A 22,995-nucleotide genomic window follows, 5' to 3' on the forward strand; every position below is an offset into this window, starting at 1 on the left:
GAGAGGCTAAATGACTGCAATGCTACACTAGCTAATTGTAATGAAGTCTGTTTTAATTCAGACTGTTATATGTTGTCTTCCTTTGCCAGGGTGGTGTAAGCGGTTCTCTTCTTCTGTTCCCCTGTTCTGCAAGCAGCAACCGCACAGATCACCAGAGCTACCAGCCTGGAAGAAGAGTGTCGTCCTTTCCAAGGGTGTTTCTCCTCTAGGAAAAGATTGAATCAGTGCTGCCCAGCCAGTGCTACATCTTCTTTCATATCTCCATTATCCCAGTGCAAACATCAACTCGAAAGTGTTGACTTTTTACTGAGAACAGTCCAACAACGGCCACTGATAACAGCACTGCACTCAATGTGATTGGCTATATTCTAGATGCAAAAGGAGCCAAATACCAGACTAAACTGAAGAGGGGATTTTGAAGAGATCAAAGTTGTTTTTTCCTTGGCATCCTTGAAATCTTTCCAGTTTTTCTCCATCCATTTTTGTTTGTACAACTGCAATCATGGGGGCCACCGACTATGGCTACTATCGCACGGTCATCTTCCTGTGCATGTTCATCGGCTACTCGCTGTACTTCTTGAACAGGAAGACCTTCTCCTTCGTCATGCCCTCTGTGATGGAGGAGATTGAACTGGACAAAGAGGACCTGGGTGAGGCAACAGCATCGTTTGATTACCTTGTCTGGTTTGTTTCAAGCATTGATTCGTAAGGCAATGATGAGCTCTTTGATCAGGTTGCGATTGTGTGACAAGAACATTGGCAACAGTTTCACCTCTGTTTGTTGAATCTTCAGTGTGTTACAATGCCCAAAGCTGGCTTGTACATCTGAACAAACTTACACAGAGTGCTAAAGCATTAGCCTGCACTGTGGCAAACTAAATAATACTGAATATCCACAGATGAAACTCCTTCCTATCTTCTATATAAACTTATTTGCTTTCTTGATATATTATTAACAGTAAAATGACCTAAACTCAATTCTTATCCAGCTCTGATTTTGATGACATTTTATGGCCAGGGCTCCTACAGTATAATCTCTCTGTACATAAACATGTTGCTTCAATAGTAACCTTCCATTGTGTCTCTGCAGGTCTGATCACCAGCAGCCAGACCATGGCCTATGCCATCAGTAAGTTCATCAGCGGCGTGCTGTCGGACCAGATCAGCGCCCGCTGGCTTTTCTCCATCGGCCTTTTGCTGGTGGGGGGCATCAACGTGGTCTTCTCCTGGTCCTCCACCGTGACCATGTTCTCCCTGCTGTGGTTCTTCAACGGCCTGGGACAAGGCTGCGGCTGGCCCCCCTGTGGGAAGGTGCTGCGCAAGGTAACACCGTCCTATCTCCTGTTCCGCAGAATTCATAATCGTATGCAGAGTGTTCATAGCCGAGTCGAGGGAAGTCTCTCTCACACAGGCCGCTCATGATGCCCCACATTATTCTGGGGACACATTGTGGGAACAGGAACCCACTTCCTCCCAGCCATGTTGGGTGTGTTGTGTTTATGTGTTTCACTCGGGGCTGTGAGAGAGAAAGTGCACCTGTCTTTGGGCAGCTGGTGCTGTTGCAAGTGTGAGGAGGGATCCAATCTCTTGCGGTCAGACGGTCCTGACCTTTTGGGCCAGAGATAGAACACCGTGGCCTGAGATGTCCGCTAGGGCCAACTGTGTCAGACATCGGTCAGTCATGTCCAAGTCAAAAGTGGCATCATGGGAGGTGATATTTGATGACTATTAAGTTGGACGATTATCTTAATGGTTTCATTCACACATAGCTCATATTTTATATTGGGCATGTTTGTTATCCAACATGTTTATGCTTTTGGAATTGCCTCAAATGTATTCTGGGATTATTGGGGTCTCCTCAGTAGCAGTGAAATAAATAAGCAGTTTTTAATAATGTGATTTTCTTATATTTGACCCAACAACTCAAGTATAGATTGGGACCTTTCTGTCCATTTCCCCACACAGACACTTTCTTTCCATAACCTGGAAAGAAAGAGTATCCCAACTTTTCTGCTTAAATCCTCAGAATAAATCAATCACCCATAAAGACCCATTGGACCCATAAGGTCAGAACCTAGCGTAAAGACTGCTTCAGATTTGCTAATGTGGCTTGGCAAGCTGTTCCACTTCAGAGTGGAGTGCCAGTTCGTGGGGTATAACTACACAGCCCTCAATTTTTAATGCCAAGTGAGGGAAATTTGTTTTATCCTGTTTTGGACTAATAGTTCAGTAACAGAAAATCGTTCACCATCCAACCTTTTAATGTCACTGACACTGACACAGGCCTCAAGGACAGACGTCTATATGAGGCCTCACCAGGTTTTGCCATGGCCACAGATAATGCCACCCAGTGGTGGCACGTATAGAGAGAAGTGTAGATGACCCAGAACCGTATTTCACCTGTGAGACGCTAGAGGTGCCATGTACAAATTTCAGTGAAATATGATCCAAACCTAGGGCTGTGACATGGAAGCCACTTGTTGTTTCGAGTCTATGGATTATTGATCCACCACTCACTTCAATCTGCAGATAATTCATTACTGAGTGGCATATCAATGTGCAATTTTTTGAACATGTCAATATTACTATGCAATGTTCCATCAACTTTGCAATTCTCAGCAAAGGCAAACAAATTGAGATCATTTCAATTTTTGGCTAATGTAATCTGCATTAACATAAATTCTTCACCATAAATTGCTTAACCATAAGTCAGTTTTGCTTCAACATTTGTGTACTGTTGTACACAAATGTGTATTTAGTGTTTGAAAGTTGTTCATGTATGTTAAAGAGAAATTGGTAGGGCCTTCTATTGCAAAAAAGACAAATACCTCGGCCCTGAAAATAAAATATGGCCCTACAATAGGAAGACCAGGAATGAAGTCAGTGAAAACTGATCTTCTAGTTGCAGTCACGCCATGGAGCCCAGCTCATTCCTGCCTTGCAGCTATATTATTGGGATTTTATTTGGAAAAATACTTGATTGTTCTACCATGTTTTGCTTTCCAATTGCTAACTCCTCTCTATTCAGTGCAAACCCTAATGCTTCCTGCTACAATATGCACAGAGACAACTGGAGGCCTTAAAGACGAGATGAAATGAAAAATGCCTTTTTAACCCTTTTAGATCACATCCCCGGTCATACTGTGCACCTATTTAACAATATATGCCAAAAAAAATACCAAAAATCAATTTCATTGTATTCTTATATCAAAATTCAATCATGTTTTCTTCCTGTAAAACAAAATATGCCGTGTGCTTACGTAAGCATGCCCGTAACTAATTTCAACCAATAATATCATGACATCCACCCATCAATCAATCTTCAACTTTTAGCGCACAGAGCTAAGAGGCTAAGATTCATTAGTTAGCTAGCTAGCAACAGCACACCCACTTTTCAACGTTCAAATCAAATTCCTCCTGTCCCGCCTGTCTTTCCTGTTTCACTTGGAAATACGTCACGATACGGAAGTTAGATACTCTCGAAATGCCGTTTCATCTCGACTTTAAGAAGCTGCCTTTTTAAAAGTAGTAGTGTTCAAAGCGTGGGGAATAAATAGGCTTTGGCATGCGCTCAGAGGGCCGAGAGAGAGAGAGAGAGAGAGAAGGGGATCAGATTACAGGAGAATGTATTTATAGAAGATCCTCAACAGATCTTTAACAAAAACATCAGACAGAGGTGTTTCCCTCTCCTGGCAGAAGAGCAATCAGTAATGGCTGCTCATCCTCACCGGTTCGGCACAGTGCAGCAGCTACTGTTTCTCTGCTGAGTTGGTGTTTAACACCTACGCACTGTGGATCAGCAAGGTATTAAATCAACCTGCCTGTGGGCTGCCTTAAGTTTCCGGCCAGTGGATTCTCGGGTTACTGGTTCCTCAGTGGCTCTGTCGGGCATGCTGATCTTTAGTGGTCAGTGTTTATGGCTGCAGCTGTATTACATCATTTCAAGGCATGTGACAGAAGCAATAAACTCAGAAGAATCTGATAAAAACAAAAATAGTGTTATAAATGTGCCAGTCTTTTGATTCCCCCCCCCCCCCCCCCCATTATAATAAACTTACGTTGGCTGGCATGTGTTTGACCTGGATCTGTTGGCTGCTTCAGAAAAGTGGAGCATGGAAACTAACCAACAACATGAATTTTGAAGTTATAACTTAAATACAATGGAATATAGGTCTGTTTACTTTGCGCTCACTATGAGGCAGAAACTGCTTGGATTATAAGACTGCAGCAATAGTAACAAAAAATCTGCTTGTTTTCTCCTTTTGTGTCCCCTTTTCCCCCCCAGTGGTTTGAGCCGTCCCAGTTCGGAACATGGTGGTCCGTGTTGTCCTGCAGCATGAACCTGGCTGGCAGTCTAGGCCCGATCCTGGCCACGGTGCTTCTCCGGTACTATGACTGGAGGACTATCCTGTCCATGTCCGGCATTTTCTGCGCGGCCTTCTCCTTCGTCTGTGTGGTGTTCATCAAGAACGAGCCGAAGGATGTGGGCCTGCCCAGCATCGAGGCCGCCGCCAAGAAGGGGGCGAAGGGAGGTGAGCAAAGAGAATGAAGTTAGTGTACAATAGTGTGTGTGTATCTGTGTAGACAGGTTGCTGATTTCTATTAATCTGAGTGCGTCTCCTCTCTCTTCCTCCCTCCCCACACCAGGCAACAGCGAGAGCACCCTCCGTGAGTTCCTGCTCTCCCCCTTCCTGTGGGTGCTGTCCCTGGCCTACCTGGTGGTGTTTGGGGTGAAGACGGCCGCCACCGACTGGGGACAGCTCTTCCTCATCCAGGAGAAAGGCCAGACTGCTCTCATGGGTACGCGTTTTTATTGCCTTAGTTCCAGCCGCAGCTTGTCATTGGTGTTGATGTAAAGTGATGGGGTAGAGGTGCTGACATCACCGTGTCCCTGACAGGCAGCTCCTATATGAGCGCCCTGGAGGTGGGAGGCTTCCTGGGCAGCCTCGCCTCAGGCTTCATCTCTGACAGAGCTGTGGCTCGGGTGAGTGACAGACGACAGTGACCAAGCGGCTCCACAGTGACAGTGACCATACCTCTCAAAGCATACCGTACTTTTTTAGATTCGTGAATATTTGCCTGATTTCCCTATTTTTTTTTTTTTTTTTAAATCAAACGTTTTGCTCCGGCTAACATTCATGCCCGAGTTTAGAAGTCGTGCTTGAATTTTGTTCGTCAAACAATCTTTTCTTCTGGGACTATTTTCTGGCGGAGAGATACATTCTTGTTGTGTGGGTGTCTCTATATGGAAAGCATTCATGTGCTAACGGATATATGGGAAAAGCTAATTTCCTACTTGGTAGTTCACCAGACTATCATAACTTTTTTTTTTAAAGCAAGAAGCGACCAAATCCACATCATCCTTTTCACGACGACCATGTTTGCTTATGATTTGTCTTCCGGGTTTGATTTTCCGACAAAATAGCACGTGAATGCAATACTGTTTGGCAGCCTCACTTGGAAGTCTCAGATGTTGGAGCTTCCCACCAGTAGACTTTTGAAATCATTGTGCGCGTTAAACCAAATTACCATGCAACAATAAAGTAATTCTGACAAAAAATAAACCCGGGCAGGTTCAGTGATGGATTGCCGATCTCAAGCAAGTTTCAAGTCTGCAAATTGATTTTCATACTGTAATGAAATTAATGGAAATGAATGGCTGCCTGGGAGGTAGAAAAATGCATTCAGACATCTAAAAAAGTAAGGTATGCTTTGGAAAATGGGCGGTAGTAATGTAAAGTATGTGTGCAGTGTAATAAATGGGCTAAAACATGCAATGAAACCAGTATGGTCCTTTTTAAGATGCCTTTTTACAAGTGGTTTCTTCACAATTTAGCTTTAGACAAAAGTGGATTGGATTATTTGTTCCGGTTCAGTGTCACAGTGTCTCAGTGTCTTCTCTTTGGTTTCTTCTTGCCCTGCAGCAAGGCTTGGGCACCCATGGCAGCCCTCGCCACAGCCTGCTCCTCCTCATGATGGCTGGCATGTGTGTATCCATGTACCTGTTCAGGGTCACCATCACACCTGAAGTCCCTACGGTAATGACAACTTTATTATTTCTATCGTCAAAGTGTGAAATGCATGGTATTTGTCCCTTGCCAGTATCGTGAATGTCAAAGAGCTTGTTTTCTTTGTTCAGGAGGCTCTTTGGGTCCAAGCCATCCATCCCATCTCTGTCCTCATTGGCGTGTCAGAAAAAGAGGTATGCTTATAAATTTCAATTTCAAATTCATAGGGATCAAAATTCTTTGTATTGACACTTGTGAAAAAGCATTCAAGAACATTTGGTTATCATATTTTCTTACTCTCATCCACAGATCTGGATCCTGTTCCTTGGTGCTATGTTTGGATTTTCTTCTTATGGACCAATTGCCTTGTTTGGGGTGATAGCCAGTGAAAGTGCTCCATCAAACTATTGTGGAACCTCCCATGCTGTTGTTGCTCTCATGGCTAACGGTAAGCTGCTGGCCCATGTGACCCGCAAAACATCACTATTATTTTCATTCACATTCATATGAGTAATGTGGCTTTCTTTTGCTGCAGTGGGGGCTTTTACGGCGGGGCTGCCCTTCAGCAGTATTGCCAAGCAGCACAGCTGGGAGACGGCCTTTTGGATAGCCGAGGTGACGATGGCCGTCGCCACCGTTGGCTTCTTCCTTGTGCGCAACATGCGAACCAAAATGGGACGGATTGCAGAGAAAACGGACTAATTATCTTCCTGAAATGAGCCGACTGTCGCTGCCCTGCTATGTGACTAGATGGATGGTCTTCTTCTACTGTTGACTGCTCACCTTATACAGAATATTGCACATTGAAAACAACTCCAGTTCCACCAAACAACCACCGTGTCAAAAAGTGACTCATCTAAAGACATTTTTACAGAAATAGTGGCTGTAGATACTCGGGAGGGAAAAATGTTCTTGAATGAAACTCCAGTGTCACACATTAAATCACTCTAAATACACACTGAGATATATTTACATAGGCACTCCATATATTTTTCATATTCAACAGTACAAAGACAGATAATGGTTGTTTCAGTCACAAGCTAGCATTTTGGTGCTTCCTGTGACACCTGAATGGACACTTTTCACTTTTGACTTAAACACTTGAAAGTTGCTTGATGGGTTATGAAAGCTTTATGCTCAACATACAGGAAGACATTTAATGGTTTGAATGGAATGTTTCAGATATTACAAAGTGAATGTGTGCTGCTCATTACATGACTTGCCTTCAGTGGAGGCGAGTTATCTTGAAGTTACTGAGTGTTTAGTGACGGGTCTCCATATTCTAGGCTATTTTATGTCTAGATATTTGCACAAATGTTTTATCTGTGATAGTCATCATTGTTCCCTTTACTATACCTCATTCATTCATTCATACAAATTTAAAGAAAAGTTATTGGTTCACGAAAGAAACGCAACGCAAGAGCATGTTATTTTTATACACCACACTGTGCTACATGATACCGACCAACACATACTTGGATGCGATCTTCTTAGGCCATGTCAACTTTTGAAGGCTGATATATTTTAAAGGATTGGAATATTATAAGATTTGTCACTGCCATTGTAGCTATAATCAACAGTTACTGAAATTGGATTATATAGTGTTATCATTTTCATCTCCAAAATGTGGCAGTATTATCAACTCTTCTTTGTTAATAATGACCGAAGGTTATATGCTCAGTGCCACTTTGGCATGTTTTTAACATACTGGAATTGTGATATGGACCTGTAAGGGTTAAGGAGAGATAATAAATGTGAATTTTCTGTCTGTTTTTGTAATGTTTCTGTGTAAATTAGGCAGTTCAACTCAGATTAAATCTCCTTGTTAGTAGTTGGCTAACAAGCTAACGTTGGCACCTTCATGGTAAACCTGAGATTTTGTCTCCGTCAGCCAATTTTGAAAAAGAGTGTCTGTTCATTTTTTTCGCTACAAATATACAAAACTCTTAAGCAGCATGGGAAAATAGATGCTTACATCACACCTAGGGTTAGACACATATATGTATTTGCTGATAGATCAGGCTGATGTGTGTATACATGTATACATATATATATATATATGTATATATACATACATATATATATATACACAGTACTGTGCAAAAGTCTTAGACACAAAAATCCATAAAGCAAAGATGCTTTCAAAAATAACGAAATGAAAAGTTTCTAAATATCAAAAAATGTACTATAAAGAGCAGTCTACTGACACACTAATGCAGAAAACAAATCAACATCTAAGACAAAATTTATATATATTTATATAAAAGTTTAGGGTGCCTAAGACTTTTGCACAGTACTGTGTATATATACATTTAAAATGAGATATCAGCCAGTCAGTGATGTCCACCACTGATATGATGCACTCTGAGTACATATTTATTTATTGTTTGTATAATTGAGCAATACAATGGAAAGCCCTTAAACAGAACTGATTCTAATGCAATATTTTGATCGTATGTACAGTATTTATGTTTTATTGTGTGATTGCTGACTCAGCAATCACAGGTATAATCTTCTCGCTCTTTATTATTATTAATCCGTACACTTTTTTGGCACCTATCTCCTTCATACTTTCAGCTAGAAACTCCATTCAAACTTTAAAATGTTCAGCTTGTTTAGGACATGCGGGCATGTATTCAACTTTTTGATATCTTTTATACTTTTTAAACTATTCTACTTTTTTCCACTTTTTTTTATAATGAGAGTCTATGGGCGGAATGTTCAAACCATGCCCTCTTTGAACTCTAACTGCTCTTTCATACTTTAAGCTAGAAACTCCATTCAAACTTTAAACGGGTCACCACTTTTAGTACTTTATCACTTTGATTCAGCTTTTTGATACCTTTTGTACTTTTTGAGTAATCACAGTTTAAGTTTTATACTTTTTTCAACCTTTATAATGGGACCCTATGGAGCTACGCTAGAGTGCGTGATGTCACAACTCACTCCAGCAGACTTTACAGGCTGTACTTTTCACTAAATTCACACATTTTAAAACTGTGGCAGTTCACACAACTTTAATACTACATACACATATTATACATCAAACCCTTCAGCTGCTTCTGCTCTCACTCACAATGTCAATATATAAGCGATATGATGTATAGTTTTTGAGATATTAATGTTTGTTTGACACTAGTGTTCCACTCTTTTTCACAGTAGTTTCTGCTGCACTGCTGCTCTCTTACACATGCAGCTCTTCTGCTTATTTCACTCTTCTCCATTTCAACATGTCTTTTACATATTTTCATACCTTTTTACTTCTTAGTGTTATTAGATTTTAGTACATTTTTAACATTATTACTTGTCACTGCCTTCCTACTCTTCATACTACTAGTACCTTCCAGGGGCATCAGGAGAGATAGTTTGTTTGCCTTCATAGTCTTCCTACCCACTACATATTTTTATACCTTTTAACTTCTTAGTACTGTTACGTTTTAGTACATTTTAGAACATTCCCACTCTTTTTCACAGTAGTTTCTGCTGCACTGCTGCTCTCTTACACATGCAGCACTTCTGCTTATTTCACTCTTCTCCATTTCAACATGTCTTTTACATATTTTCATACCTTTTTACTTCTTGGTATTTTTACATTTTAGTACATTTCTAACATTATTACTTGTCACTTTCGTACTTTCTGTTTTTTTCTACTGCATATATACCTACTTTTCATACTCTTCATACCTACTATTCATACTCCTTGTACCTTTCAGCTTTTACAAAATAGTCTTCCTACTATCTCTTCATACTTTTCATACTCCTTCCACCTTTTACACATAAGCCTTCCTACATATTTTCTTACTTTTGTACTTGTTACTATTATGAAATTTTAGTACATTTCTAACATTATTACTTATCACTTTGACACTCATTACAGCTCCTTCACAGAAGTGTTTTAAACTGCCACATTTCTCACAGTTTTAACATTACATACACATATTATACTTTGCTTCAGCCGTTTCAGTTTGAACAGACGATCCACAGTCATGTTCAAAAACACGCACACACACACACACACACACACATACAGCTGCTGGTACGTACACATCCGCACGCACACACACACACACACACACACACACACACACACACACACACACACACACACTGGTACATATATAGGACCAGTATCAGCACCAGTATGTAGATGCAGTCAGTTGAGTTTACCTATCCCTGTTTTACCAGGAGAGTGAGACAGCAACTGAAGAACAGGAAGAAAGTCAAGCAGATGGGACAGAGTCAACAAGTGGAGACAGACAGAAATATGTGACATAGATACAGCCATAGGATAAGAAAGAGGGAAAGAGGAGAGTGATAGACCAGTCACAGACAGCCAACAGAAAGGGTGAGCTGTACCCACACTAAACTGCACCAGTGCCACAGCTTGCACTCTCAGCAATCACACGCATTTTCTCCAGAAAATGCACCTTTCTAGTTATTATTGTTATTATTATCATCATCCTTGGTTTCAATGGAGAGTTTTACTGTCCTATATGGTATAAACGGTGTTTCAGAGGCTTTCCACCCTGCTAAGAATTAAATGCTGGGGGAAACACTTTCTACTTTTTTTTTTTTGTTTTTTTTTTGGTTCGAAACTCAACCACAACATGGTGCTGGCTTTCATTAAGCTAGCTGTAGTTAGACTTTTGGCAGTTTAAGACCAGTGGTTTTTAATGGTCATAAGCTACATGTGTTTCTCAAAGGTAACAAAGTATTTGCAGGACAAGGATGATGTATTTACTGTGAGAATACTGGAAAACATCTGACAGTTTCGGTAGGAACAGACAGAAAATGTGAATTTTAACATGGAAGTATTATATTATCTGTCTTTCCCTTCTTCCCGGTCGCGAGCTTCCCCTCCATTTCTGACCAATCACGGTTGATATAGGTCGAGCTCAAAGCGGAAAAGGAAGTCGGTGCTCCCGCGAAACTATTCCGTCATGGAAAAACTGCACAATGCTACAAGTAATCAGTCAATTTACCAACACGGGGACGAAATAATATTGTGATATTGTGAAACATAAAACGCCGAGCAAGAAGGTCGATAACAGCATTACATGAGAAGAAGCAGAGACAAACGGCAGCTAATAAAACAAGAGGTGCAAAACGGAGCTGTCCGTGGTGCTGAAATCAGGCTCTCGTGTTTTTCTTGGTATAGTCCTAATAAAAACCTTACATATGACGCTGGATTTTAAAGAGATTTGGAAAAGTAGCATTTTGACCAGTTTTACAGGACAGTAAAAAAAATAATACTTACACCCTTTATGTTGAAATCCAGTGTCAAATCATGCTTCCAGTATGTAAAACCTACCTGCTTTATATATAAAACTCATTTCCCTCAAACATACTACACCATGCTCTGGATTTATTTGAGGCTGCACACTCTGGCTCTGAGAAATTGCTCATCTTACCCTTTAACATTGGGATACTACCTAATGTACCTGGACCTAAACTTAATTCCACTATATAATGTAAATCCACCATTGATCCCCAACCCTCCCTTCTGACTTTTAATGCCAGTCTGGTCTTGTAAAAGCTTTATCAAGTTTTCAAATTCAGCATGATTTCCGTTTACTTCTCTGTTGCTACTAATTCAAAAAGCAATTTCTGTTTCGATTTCATGAAAAAGATCCATTTCTTTTATTTTTGTAAACATTGTTTCTGATCAAGTCTACTATCAGCATCACAAATAAACCGACAATTGTACTCACACAATGAAAGAACATAACTACCAACCAATTTTTATTGGCTTGTTTATAACAATCATTACACAGAGGTACATCTATAAACAAAGAATAAAAGAAACGGTACACTTGTACTTGATACAGATACCTAAAACCCACATGAATATTGCTACTGCTGGTATGCATTTGACATCTCAAGTGAATGTACAGTTTGTCTCTTGGCATTCAAGAAGCCGTTATCAACAGTTTGTTTTATATGGTTATATACCTCATTAGCTTGGCTAAGAAAACAGATATTCCATTTTTACCATCCTTACAATGTACCATTAAACACTGCATATAGAAAGATTGAAAACCCTTTTCACAGCAGCTATACAAATTTATTGCAATGCTATCACAGAACAGAGACACAACCAACACACGCGATGCACAGGCCTGATAGGGAGAACTCCAGTACTAGGGATTTTAGGTTTATTGATCAGATTGGTTAAGAAAACTGCATGAGTACAAGAGTTAACATATAGGAACAAAGCTTACAAACATTCTAAAACACTGTTCTTCCTCATTATAAACAATAAAACAATGTGTTGCCCCGTGAGTTTGTCCATCCCCACCCCAACAGATTACATAGACTGTCCCTTATAAAGCATATGGAATGTTTTCCTCCCAGGCAAGCTCTCTCGGTTGTAGCCCCGGCTGCTGTAAACGGCACGCTTGCATGTTGACACAGTAACCTGCCCCACACCCTCCCCTCCCTCACATTGAAATGAAAACCACTGACATTAACGATGACCGCAATTCTTCTGGCGATGCAAAAATCTGGGATGTGGTGAAATCCCCGTCTCCAAATGTACTTTTTTCTTTCATAAAAAAAATGTGTTCTCTACAATCAAACTACTAAAAAACCTGTATTTAGAAAATAGTTGATAAAAATATTCCCCTGAATTGTACAAGAAAAAGAGGTACAGGGAGCACTGATAAAAGATGTGGTTTGAGAGATGTTATTCTGCTGCCTCATCTTTCTCATCGGCTGCTTCTGTAGCTGGTGCCTGAAACACAATGTTCAGAGTGTCAGAGCTGCAACAGCCAGGAGAGGATCTTTACTTTGCATGTTTATATGATGCAGTATTCACAAAACATCTTATCACATAAATGCCATATGCACCGTCCCACATGACCCTTACCTCTTCCTCAGCTTTGGCTTCGCCATTCTCAGCGGGAGCCTCTGCCTCTTTCTCCTCAGGCTTGGCCTTCTCCACCTCTTTAGCTTTCTTAGGCTTTGCAGGTGCCTTCTGCAAGCAAAAATATGCAACAGATCACTCTCATGATTAACAGTTCAGCTAAATTACTTCATGATAGATGTAACTTGGTGGTCTAATGAAATGTAATGTAAAAAAACAAGGTCCAACCTTTGGCTTGGGCTTGGGCTCTGCCTTTGCGGGTGCAGGTCTCTGTGATGAAAAAGAAAAAGAAAAGAAAAAGCTTTAATGTTTGCTCTCAGCATGCAGAAAATAGAATGTATATTGTCTGTGACAGTCTGGGGCGGTGTATACTTACATCTACCAACCTGGCAGATCTCCTCTTGGGCTGTGGAGAAATTAAGAGAGAAGACATTTATTTTTAACTTCATCATCCAATATCCCCCAAAGATGGGTCGTTACTGACCCCTGGTGGGTAGACACACTAATTGTTTCATAATTTATTTAAGGTGAATAAAGCACAGCCTATCCAAACAAAATTATGCTACATTGTGTATTCCTTACCAGCACTCCTTCAGCTGCAATGGCTGTCTGTGGGAGATAAAAAAGAAAGATATGTTAGGGGGGTAATTGCTCCACTCCACAGAGCCTCTGGTGGGTTAATTGAGGAAGGGGATGGGAAGGGGGGTTGTGGGCTTTGAGTATTAGTTATGTAAGTCAAAAGTAGGCGTTGCCAACTAGGATATTATGGCTGCACATGCAGCTCATTATACAACACTTAGTTCCGACCGAGCAATATGATTGGCCGAGGTGTTCACTGAGTTCCAAAATCTCACAATGGAACTCGTAGCCTGGCAAGACCTCAGTGCAGAGATATCAGTCCGCGATGTTTACATTCATTGTATCAATTAGAGACGCATGAAAAACTAGCAACGCGCCAAAATCGCTTATTGAAGAACTATTTTGTTGGCGCAGTAATAAGTTGAAATCGACTTGATGCCCTGTTATTTTGCATGCATATACATGTATATATATATATATATATATATATATATATATATATATAAAAGCAAAATATGTTATTAAACCGCGTCGGCTCACTTTAGTCGCGCTCTCCTATGTCTTGCCAATGATTGCCTACTATAAAACTCTCGAGGCTCTTTGCAGACGGGGGGAGTGGGTTCCGCCTCCTCACGACACACTCATTCACTGGTAATAAATGGGATTGCCAGACAACGGAGAAAGTGTCCTCCCCCGTGCCGACCAGTGTAGTGAGTGTTCCCGCCATCTATTTGAAATACTAACTCCGAGATGCTCAGCGACTGTCGGTCTCGGTTGCAGAATCTACTAGAACCCCCAGCAACAAGAGCAGCGCTGTGCTGACGGAGGCTCGCCATTGCATAACCTACAACTGGCCTGAGCCGACAATAAATAGAAAAGGACACTCAGCAAACACGACGAACGCCTTTCAAGAAATACGTTTTCACCAATGCAAAGAATAGCGGCCATGCAACACAACACACATGAGACGTGCACGTTATGCCTGAGAGAAACGGGTTAAGAAAATCACCTTAAAAGTGTGTCTTGTGCAAAAGAAACCCCAATAAACAAGACCTCGTTCCCATTTAAAAACATTTAAGCAATTTTATGCTAAGCTAAAGCCTAACTTCTACCGAATACAAGGAATTATACGCTCTTACTGAATTACATTTTTTGCATTTCGGTCAATTTTGCTCTCAAATAAACTTTACAATCCACCGTGTAAACGACCCCCTATAGGAAATAATCAATATGCCCCAACTTTCTCTGCAGAAATGCAATCTTACGACGGAGAAAACGTCCCCCTCTTTGTCCTGTACTGTAGGTAAATGTCGTATTTATAAACAACTGCAGTTGTGCATGTCACCATCCTGCGGTAAAACCCGGCACATCAGAAGCAGCTAAAGAAAATCACTTAGCACAAAGATAATCACTGCATGAGGAAGATAAGACCAAGAATCAGCCACTTCAGAAAATCAAAACAGACGCTACATACGAAACTCCCGGCTGCACGGCGCAACAATGTTGACATTCGGTCGGAACAAGAAATAACGGACATTTGTAGCAATATTTTAACAACTCTAACCGCAAACTGTAACAAGCCCATTTTGCAAATTGCAGTTGTGGTTTGTAAATGCTGTATTGTTGAATGCATGAAAAATATCAGTGTACTCACTTTGCTCCTTTTAGGCATGGTTGGTTTGTGTGGGGTGATTTAAAAGGAAAAAAAGAGCAAAATGTTACTGAATACAGGAGAAAATACAGTGGTATATTCTGTATACGGTTGTACCAGTACGGTCTATTACAGCGAAGCGAGACGTTAATGTTCCATTGGAAGAAAAACTAGCTCAAACCGGATTGGATTCTCCCCCTCCCTCCCTATTCAAATCATTATAGTCCCTGCGTGATTGACAGGGCTAAACCCCGCCTCTGGCGCCCGTCGATTGGCTGGAACAGTCGTCAACAACGCGATTTCAAATCCGAGCTGTTACCTGTGTGGCTACGTCACACGTCACTCAACGGATATCTAGAACTATTTGTCTTTTTCTGAGCGGCCATGAGGGGATCCGCTATAACAACGCAAAATTATCATTAACTCTGCCTTTCACACCGCTCAGAAATATTTGTATTTACCATTTTTGAATATAATATGTTAATATGTCATTGCATTGTCACTCCCCGTTGAAGACCTATCTATTTTGCGCTTGTTACTCGACTGAAATAAGAAAAGGTGGCATGTGTATTGGCAGTAGATTGAGAGAGGGGTGTGTGCTCCCCCAGCCAAGTCTTTTGTACATAAGCTTGGGAAAATGGCGACAGGATACGTGTGGTTGCTGGTCCTAGGATCTGTGTGCTCTTGTGCAACCTCCTCGCAATGTTGTCACCGTCCATTTCCTCCATTGTGAGCAGCAAAGTAGGCTACAGTCCAAGACATTTATAGTAGGCTACAACTGGCCCGCCGCCGCGGTTGTTTCCACTGAAGTCATATTTGAAGTCATTTCAGACATTTCAGCATGGAGACATTCATTCCCCTGAGGTGAATGATATGGACACAACCCCGACAATGTTGCCTGTTATTTTTTCACTGCCCTGAGCAAACTGAAACACTGAGATGTTTGTGCTTTCACCATGTGCAGACCTGCCTACTTTCCAGAGAAGGAATTAATTCCACTTGTTCCAGAATTTATTTATTTATCTCATATGTTACAGAAAAAAAGAAATAATATGCCATGTTTAAAACAACAACAATATATACCACAGACCTTTTCTCCATGTGGCTGACACACCTCCTGTCCTACTGGATTCCTTGTATAGCTTATTTAACACACACACACATACTTTTTAAATTTTTTTTATATTCTCTTTTATTTGAAGAGAGGTCAAAATTTAAGTTGGGTTATAATGGTGCTTCCTATTTTAGCCAATGTGAAATTTGAACATGAAACAGGTTTATTTGAGCGTTACCCAACTTGAAACCAATATGGCTCTTCTACACTCTATAACATGTAGATCAGGAAAGTGAAGACACCACACCAAAAATAAATAGCAGAAAAAGCCTTTAACTCAGCATATCCTCATGTTTTGGGATAAAAGGTCATATTTATTGTTATCCATGATAGACCACTGTACAATTTTTAATTAATTAATATAGATTCTTAAATTAATATGCTTTTTGCAAACCAATGTTTCAAAACATAAACATTGACCATTTTGGCCTAATTCACTCTCAAGTAAGATGTAGAGTCCACAGTGGAAACAACGGCCATAACAAATCTGCAGAAATGCAATCTATGACTGGAGAGACTAAATATTGAGGCATCAGTGTTTCAACCGAGGGCGCCATATTAAAGTGATTATGGATTGGGCTTTAAATTGATCTGCTCATGCGTTCTTCCAAAGTGGAAGAAAATAAAGGAGAAGGAATTCCTTGCTTCTTCTACCTTCAGAGTCAATTGGATTTTTAAATTGCGACAGTCACACTTGTCCATTCAAAACGCCTTTCCTTATCTTATCAAACTACCGTGCATGAACTGGGCAGGTTCCGAAGGGGCCACAATGCGAGCAAAATCCAGTTTGGGAATGTTCAAAACTATGCAGTCTGGTGATTGGATGATAAAGGTTGCATTTAAAGGTGCAATGTGTAATATTTCAGCTTTCCTGAATAATAATATGACTAGTAAATATTAGCAGGGGTTGCTGAATGGTAGTGAGTGAAACAAAGTGAACAGCCATGGTGCATGCGCTACGGAGATTTCGGCATTCACAAACACAGGAGCTGAGGCTGTGTTGTTGTTGTTGTTGTTTGAAGGCCCTCCTACCAATCCAATGCCTGTGACGCCCCCACGCCCAAAGACTTGGCTCACACTTGCAGTCCTCTGCGAATTATGCAGCGATCACAGCGAATTGAAAGCTACTGAAGGTATTTGAAGGCATGTACAGCGGCTCTAATAGCAACCAACGGGCACAAGGACAAAGATAGACACAAGGACTAGGCTGGACGCTAGCTAGCGTTAGCATATCTGGATACTTTATCTTTTGTTTGTTTATCTTGACTAGCTAGAAGGCTATAGCAGTAATAAGTGGCTTGTAAATACGCCTTTGTTACGGCTAACGCCTCGGCGCAGCTTGTAGAGAGAACATCAGGCCAGGTTCTGCTCAAAAAAGACAATTTGTTTCTCCGTTGCTCATTGGCAAAACATACCTTGGTACCATATAACTTGAAACTTTTTTTTACTAACCAGTAGGGTGTTCTGGTAAATTCAGCATGTATATAATCTGCCAAAGAGCTCGTCTTTTAATAAAATTTATTTTATATCTGATTCACGCCCGCTGGCTCAGCAGTGTATTTGTGAGGAAGAAGACTGTGGAGAAGCCGGCACATCTGGTCTAAAAATTGAAAATGTATAGAAATAAATGCAGTTTGGTGGGTAATACAGTATGTCTGCCGAATTGAAGAGTGGTGATTAAAATACATAAACCAGCATAAGCTGGCATGTGCTTGAGGAGGGGCCAAGCTGTGTATCTACTTTGATTTGTTGTTGTTATTCAGTCACTGAATGATAGAGGTCAGCAGCCAGAAAATAACCATGGTACCTCTAAAAGACAACTTTAATCGCAGCAAATGTTTTGGCGCAATATTATCCTTTTTGCAATAGGCACATTTAATTTCATTGTCCTAAGGCAATTTTCAGGTTCTTGGGAAGCTACAAATAGCGTACTGTGAATTAGAAAAAAAAAAGAAAAAAAAAGCAGGTCAAACTTTAGGTCCACTAGTTAAAAATGAACATTTGAAATGTTTTGTTCCTGGCCATAAGGGACAACAAAGGAATGATATAGGCCCAAGGATTCTCAAAAATAGCATTTAGTGTCTAGTCCAAAATCCTTATGGAAAATATGAATGGGATTTGCTGTCTGTGCTACACAGAGCTTTACCAGCTACAGTATATTACATTTTGTTTCATAAATAAAATAAATCAACTAACATCACCTTTGAATTTCCATCCTTCAATTACTATTTATCTTGATTGTTGCTAGCAAAAATGCTAATCGTTTGGGAAAGAGAAATACAACAGTCGTTAGGTAGCTATCTGGCGTGTATGAATAGTAACAGCTATAATACCTTCAATGCAATGCTATGAAAATCTTAATTTGAATGTGACAGTCAGGAGATCGTGCTCAGGCAACCAAAAATGTGATAGACGAGAGGAACAGGAAGTCGTTCATCAATGTTATTGTAGTCTGCTTCCCCCATTGATTAGCATCATTGTTTTTTTGTTTGTTTTTTTTGGCAAAAATCTATATTAAAAGTGACTAAAAGATGAAAATTCATAAAGGTGATGCCAGTGGGTGTATTTTAACCCCTGGAACAAAACGTAGTATATCTCATGTGTAGGCCTATCCGTTCAACACAGCCCTTATTTTGGGCATTTTTCGAAAAGCCCATTAATATTTTCCCAGGATTTTGGAGCACACACGGAGATGCTAACCTATGGCATACAAGATGACGCAAAACCAATTTTGCGAGAAATTCTTAAGTGCTGAAGTGCTGTGCAGAGGACTGGTAGTTTGATCACAATGTTCTGGTAATTCATCTTTAGCACAGGCTCCAAAAAAAAGGATACCAGTTAGCTACAGCAAGTATGAAGATAAAATCTCTTTGATTACAATCATATTTCATCATCACTGCTTCTTTGTTTTATTGCCCCCTCCACAAAAGCTGTAATTATTTGCTGTTTTTGAGCATTTGGCCAGCCTTCACCAAACGTTGCTCCCTCACACTGTTCAGTACACATAACTCCTGCCGTGATTCCTTTATCGTCAGAGCCACACACTCATTCTACTTTCCATTTCATGGGATGTTAGAATGGAAATGGTGAATTAAATGGACAAACCCAGGTTGTTAAACTCAAAATGGATAGATTCAAAAGATGTAGGTTACATTTTGTAGGGCGCATTTTTGTGGAAAGGGTCATTTATTGAACCACAGAAACAAGTTTTTATGAAAATAAATGCCTCGCTAGTTATGGTTCTTCTTGCCTCTAGCCAATTAGTGCACACCGTTTTGGGGACTGTTGTGAGGAATCCACGAGTCAATGGCAAATTCATTCAAGAAGAGGCAAATTGTAGGACATTGTAGTGTTTATACACCCATTTAAATTTGCAAAAATTTGTATTCGATTTTTTCTTTTAATTCAACCTTTATCCAGGTCAGTGTTCTAAAATTCACATTTCTCAAACAGGAACTTCTCACTGCCATTTGGAGCCGCCAACGTGTGAAGTTGCCTAGTGCCGCTTTAAAACAATCAACTTAGCATTAACACTTTCCAACTGATTCATCTTCCTTAGTCCACACAACTGCTTTAAACTTGATAGCAGTAACCAGTTCCACAGGTTTCCAGTGTTTCTGTAGACGACTCCACTCAGAGAGGGCAGAGATCACAGAGGGTTTGCTTTCCCATCCCCTTCTGAGCTTAGGGACAGCCACCAGAAATGAATACTGGGACCTTAGAATATCCTGTCCTCTACATTTACATTTCTGTGCAATATAGCCTAAACAGACTTTTCCTGCATGGCCTTACTGCTAACAGTAGGCCTATACCAGTGACAGCTTCAGCCTGCACAGAGGTGACCAGGCAGCCGTGGAATATACTGTGAAATGAAGATTCAGGGCCTTACAGATTGTGATGAATCTCAAAGCACTATGATAAGCAGTATCTGACATTCATAAATGACTGATCTCCATAATCAAGTACACATAAAATATAGCACCACAGCTGTTCTTTTTATATATTTTTTAACACATTGTTTGGTGTAGGTTCAATGAACTGAACTCAATACAAATGCTGATTTATACCTATAAATCCTGCATTGTAGGCATAAATCCTACATTCTAAATACCAGGCTTGCTTTGAAGCATGTAATGCATTCTGCTTTTTGCTCATTTTGTCAGTGTCTTAGCCAATACAATGGATTTCAACTGGACTTGGAACTTGGAAAACTTGGAAAACAACCACTTAATACTGCACTTTAACAGAAACTATTATACGTGGTAAAATGATGACAGGACAGTGTCAGGATATGGGTTTGCATGGCAAAAATCCACCACTAAGCACACTCAAACGGTTATTTTAAACAATATATGTATCAGCTGGGTCATTTGTTCATTCATTCATTTTTTACAGCATGATCTTTGTATTCCTTTGTGGTGGACTGTTAAGTTACACATCAAAATCAGTGGGGGCAGGGAGGCCTCTGGGGAGCCTGTGAGATCTGCTGATAAAAAGCAGCTAACAAGCCAATCACCTGGCCGTGTTACACGACCATGGAAGGTCCAACTTGCAAAGCGACTTGCAAAGTTGTTGTTTTCACTCTAGCTTTTCTCTGCCCTGTCTTGCCCAACTGGCTTTACAGGAAAGAAAAATCTCCATACAGTACAAGTATGTGTTCCTGTGCTCTGCAGGAGACTGCATGTCAAGAGGACCGGGGGAGAAAATGAGGGCGAGGCGGGGGAAGGAGCGTTAGGTGGGTCTCACATAACAATGCTAACTGTTGACTTGGGGGAAGCCTTTCCATCACAGCTGCTGCCTGTTGCTGTCCTCCGTCTCCTTTTCACTCTCTCTCTTCCTCGTTTTCCCTCTTATTCTCCCGAGTCCTCGTGCCGACACCGGGAGGAAGGAGCGGGACCAAATATAACTCGGTGATTGTTTGAAATATTATTGTTTTACCTTGCAGGAAGGGGTAATAATGTGAGGTAATTTCATGGTTTCTTGTTTTTATTTCACGGTGCGAGTCGTTCATATAGCGCTTTGTGATAGAATGAATGGAGCATTGAGTCGTCTGCTTAGAGGTTACTGAAATAGAGACCTTGGCATAATCCTCAGGGGAGAGAGCGACAGGATGAAGGTAAAGGTGACCTCAGCCAAAGCCTCTTTGAGGGAGGGCAACTTGTTCATTTATCTTCTTCACGCTCTCTCTCTCTCTCACACACACACACACACACACACACACGCCATTTGCTGCTGGCTGTTGGTTCAGTCAGTTAGACCAAGAACAGGTGAGACTGGGCAGCTGTGTTGAGCATAAACAGCGCTTTCAGCTCTATTTCCCCACACTGCAGGCCCTAAAATAAAGGGCGGGTCACTGTAGTGTAGAATGTGCTGCAGGTAGGGAAGAGAGATGAGGAGGTGAGTTATGAATGGATCAGCTGGATGCAAAGAAAAGCTGAGTCTCTCTCTCTCTCTCTCTCTCTCTCTCTCTCTCTCATAAGTGGATTTCTCCTCTGTAGTGGATGGTGGCCTTCCCATCTGGAGTGGCAGATAAAGCCAGATTATTCCAGGCTGTGTGAGAGGGGCATCACCAGCATGGTTCATAGCAATAATCCCATGGTTCATAGCTATATATATATATACAGCATATATATTAACAGTAAAGCAATCTAGTCCAAATGAAACAAAAGGGTGAAAACTATTATGAACTATTTTTTTACCTGCACACATATTTGTAGAATATTCTGTTTGTCAGACCAAAAAATAAAATAAAATAAAATAAAAATAGCATAAGATTTTTTGGGGGAGCAACTGTATGTGTAGTATACAGTGTAGTCTCCCTGTATGTTGAGCACAATACTGAGCTGTATATTTTCCGTGCAGAAAAATCAGTCTGTTTATTCATTTGACATTTTACAGTTACTTTATGTAAATGAGAGCTCATATGAAGAGTAAAGTCTGAGTGTATTGAATTAAGTATGTGGTGTCTTTGTCTTATGCCATAAATGTAGCTCTAAAAAAAATAGCAAAAAAAACCAACAGTTTTCTAAGCATGGCAGGCCTGCACAAGTGGCCCCCAGCTCAGACTTTGAGTATCACTGCTTCATATTGTCACCATTTCACTAATTTTAGTTGAACCATATGGTTGTGATAAGGACAAACTGAATTTGTGCATTAACAGCAGAATTTACCTTTCTTTTTTAGGTGAAGTTGCAATCACAATCATTGTCTGTAACAAGATGGTACCTTTAATACTTCAAGCTGTGGATTGATTACTACAGTAAGTTTTTCTAATGTGCGATGCTATTTTCTACTGGGACCAAACTATGCAGCTGTTTATGTGTGTCAGTATATTGACATAGTTGGGAAAATGTTTCATCACAGCCTGATCTAATCAGTGTTTCAAATGCAATACTGTGTGTAACTTATCTAACTCAATAGGCTGCTTTGTCTTTCCTTTTAGTGGAAATGACTGAAACTGAAAATGTAGGCTAATAACACATTCACAATTCAAATTAAAACATCAGGAAAACGTTAAAGGAACAGTGCAAAAGGTCAAAAGAAACAAACTACATCTTCACATGGGCAATTTCTAAAACTAGAAGACTGGGTTGCATTTGTCCTCTCAGCAGTCAAAGGAATTCGTCTTGTGCTGTCTATGGAGAGGAGCACCCAGACCCGCTTTTTACCAGAGCCATTTACATGTCAGAGAGGACCGAGTCCTGCCCCAGTGACAGCAGAGCCTAATAAGCTCAGTAACAATAAACCCTAGCCGGCTTTAGCCATTGATTAGCCCATT

General features: G+C 40.6%; 2 protein-coding genes across 2 annotated transcripts; one reads left to right on the plus strand and one right to left on the minus strand.

The window, feature by feature from the left end:
* The first annotated feature begins 368 nt into the window (after positions 1–368).
* On the plus strand, positions 369–7,834 carry slc37a4b (solute carrier family 37 member 4b). The gene is made up of 9 exons (XM_071898366.2): positions 369–650; positions 1,091–1,323; positions 4,286–4,532; positions 4,648–4,800; positions 4,899–4,984; positions 5,925–6,038; positions 6,140–6,202; positions 6,318–6,456; positions 6,544–7,834. Exons 1-9 carry the CDS (start codon positions 503–505, stop codon positions 6,708–6,710), a joined length of 1,350 nt encoding a protein of 449 aa, XP_071754467.2. The 5' UTR covers positions 369–502; the 3' UTR covers positions 6,711–7,834.
* A 3,903-nt stretch (positions 7,835–11,737) lies between these two features.
* On the minus strand, positions 11,738–15,286 carry hmgn1b (high mobility group nucleosome binding domain 1b). The gene is made up of 6 exons (XM_071898377.2): positions 15,107–15,286; positions 13,456–13,482; positions 13,250–13,279; positions 13,102–13,143; positions 12,877–12,984; positions 11,738–12,741 (listed from the first exon to the last, which is right to left on the minus strand). Exons 1-6 carry the CDS (start codon positions 15,122–15,124, stop codon positions 12,694–12,696), a joined length of 273 nt encoding a protein of 90 aa, XP_071754478.1. The 5' UTR covers positions 15,125–15,286; the 3' UTR covers positions 11,738–12,693.
* Between the last annotated feature and the right edge of the window lie 7,709 nt (positions 15,287–22,995).

The sequence above is a fragment of the Centroberyx gerrardi genome, chromosome 11 (assembly GCF_048128805.1).
Source record: "Centroberyx gerrardi isolate f3 chromosome 11, fCenGer3.hap1.cur.20231027, whole genome shotgun sequence".
Lineage (NCBI taxonomy): Eukaryota > Metazoa > Chordata > Actinopteri > Beryciformes > Berycidae > Centroberyx > Centroberyx gerrardi.

Excerpts from the sequence above, each read along its gene's own strand:
- slc37a4b (XM_071898366.2), top strand. The coding sequence starts at position 503 with ATGGGGGCCACCGACTATGGCTACTATCGCACGGTCATCTTCCTGTGC. Across the intron at positions 651-1,090 it reads ACTGGACAAAGAGGACCTGG|GTCTGATCACCAGCAGCCAG; the intron begins GTGAGGCAACAG and ends GTGTCTCTGCAG. Across the intron at positions 4,533-4,647 it reads CAAGAAGGGGGCGAAGGGAG|GCAACAGCGAGAGCACCCTC; the intron begins GTGAGCAAAGAG and ends TCCCCACACCAG.
- hmgn1b (XM_071898377.2), bottom strand. Across the intron at positions 13,144-13,249 it reads GATCTGCCAGGTTGGTAGAT|AGACCTGCACCCGCAAAGGC; the intron begins GTAAGTATACAC and ends TTTTCATCACAG. Across the intron at positions 12,742-12,876 it reads AAGCCAAAGCTGAGGAAGAG|GCACCAGCTACAGAAGCAGC; the intron begins GTAAGGGTCATG and ends ATTGTGTTTCAG.